Source organism: Monoraphidium neglectum (assembly GCF_000611645.1).
Source record: "Monoraphidium neglectum strain SAG 48.87 unplaced genomic scaffold scaffold02329, whole genome shotgun sequence".
In the NCBI taxonomy this organism is placed as follows: Eukaryota; Viridiplantae; Chlorophyta; class Chlorophyceae; order Sphaeropleales; family Selenastraceae; genus Monoraphidium; species Monoraphidium neglectum.
This window is the reverse complement of record NW_014011299.1, coordinates 8,872-10,138: the sequence shown is the minus strand read 5'-3', so window position 1 is coordinate 10,138 and position 1,267 is coordinate 8,872. Positions and strand designations below refer to the sequence as shown.

Here is a 1,267-nt window from a genome sequence, read left to right as displayed (position 1 = left end):
GGCGGGGACCCGCATGCTGGGATGGTGGGGCCCCGTGCTGCCGCTGCTTGTACTATTCTTTTTTTGTGTACATTAATCTCCGAAAAAAACATAAGGCAGCGGCCCCGAGGGCCTCCAGGGTCCAGGCGAGTGTCTTGGATAACGTGTCCGCCCTGATTGTGACGCCAGGCCTTGCAGGCGCCGCCCACCTGCTCGCGCGTCAGCGCCATCTGCCTGGCCGCGTGCACCCAGTGCTCCAGGGGCGCCTCCGGCCCGTCCCCCAGCCTCGGGGCGCCAGCCTCGATCGGCGCCAGCAATACCTGGCCCAGCACTGCCGGGTTCTCAAGGGTCAGCAGGGCGTAGAAGCCGAGCAGCCGCGAGCGCACCTCCCGCAGCCGCCGCAGGGCCGCCTCCGCGTCGGGCGCACGCGTGCGGGTGCGCCTGCGCGCGGGTGGGTCATCAAGCGCGAACGCGTGGGCAAGCATGCGCTCACACACATTGATAAGAACGGAACTGTGTGTCCTGCTGAGGTGATTCGTTCCTGGCTGCTCAGGTGGCACTTGCGCTGGGCAGGTGTGTCGCGCCTTGGAGGCGCCCCTGCAACCATGGGGCCTGCAAGCGCCTCGGGAGGGCCCCCAACTCACGGGAGAAGGCAGCCAAAGTGGCGCAGCGCGTCCAGCGCCGCGCCCCTGAACCCCTCCAGCGTCAGGCTATGGCTGCCACGCATCACCGGGATGTCGGCCGGCCACCAGTGGACGTCGCGCGACGTCCCAGCGGGCGCAAGAGGAGGAGGCGGCGCCTGATGGCCGTCGCCCTCGCCCAAGCCGGAGGACGGCGACTGCCCGCTGTCAGTCGCGCCCCCGCCGCCGTCGCCGCTGCCGGCGCCGGCGTGCAGCTGCTCCTGCAGCACGGCCAGCTGCCCCTGCCACCGCTCGACCTCGCGCGACGCCGCCTCGGCCGCGCGAGCCGCGCCGGGGCCGCCGTCCGCGCCGTCCGCGCCGTGGGCCGTGGCACTGCATGTGCTGCCTTGAGAGCCGCCGCTGTCAACATCGCTGCGGCTGTGGGCGGTGCCGCTGGCGGTATGCAGCACGTTAGCGAGGTCTAGCAGCGCCTCTGCATGGCTCACGACGGTCTGCGCTGCTGCTGCACGTGCCATCAGCGCGCGGCGCTCCTCCGCGAGTGCATCGAGCTGGGGGGGTAGCGGGGGTTGGCGGCGTTGGAACGGGGCGGTGAGGCGGCGGAGAAGGCTTTGAGGATCCTTGCAGGCCCGCAACAAGAGCAGGCGGGG

General features: G+C 71.0%; 1 protein-coding gene across 1 annotated transcript; it reads right to left on the bottom strand.

Annotated features, from left to right (window-relative positions):
• Positions 1–623: 623 nt before the first annotated feature.
• Positions 624–1,135, bottom strand: MNEG_10474 (hypothetical protein; the record flags this gene model as incomplete). Its single annotated transcript, XM_014041056.1, has 1 exon — positions 624–1,135. A coding segment is annotated over one exon (512 nt), but the record flags the coding sequence as incomplete, so codon positions are not given.
• Positions 1,136–1,267: the final 132 nt, after the last annotated feature.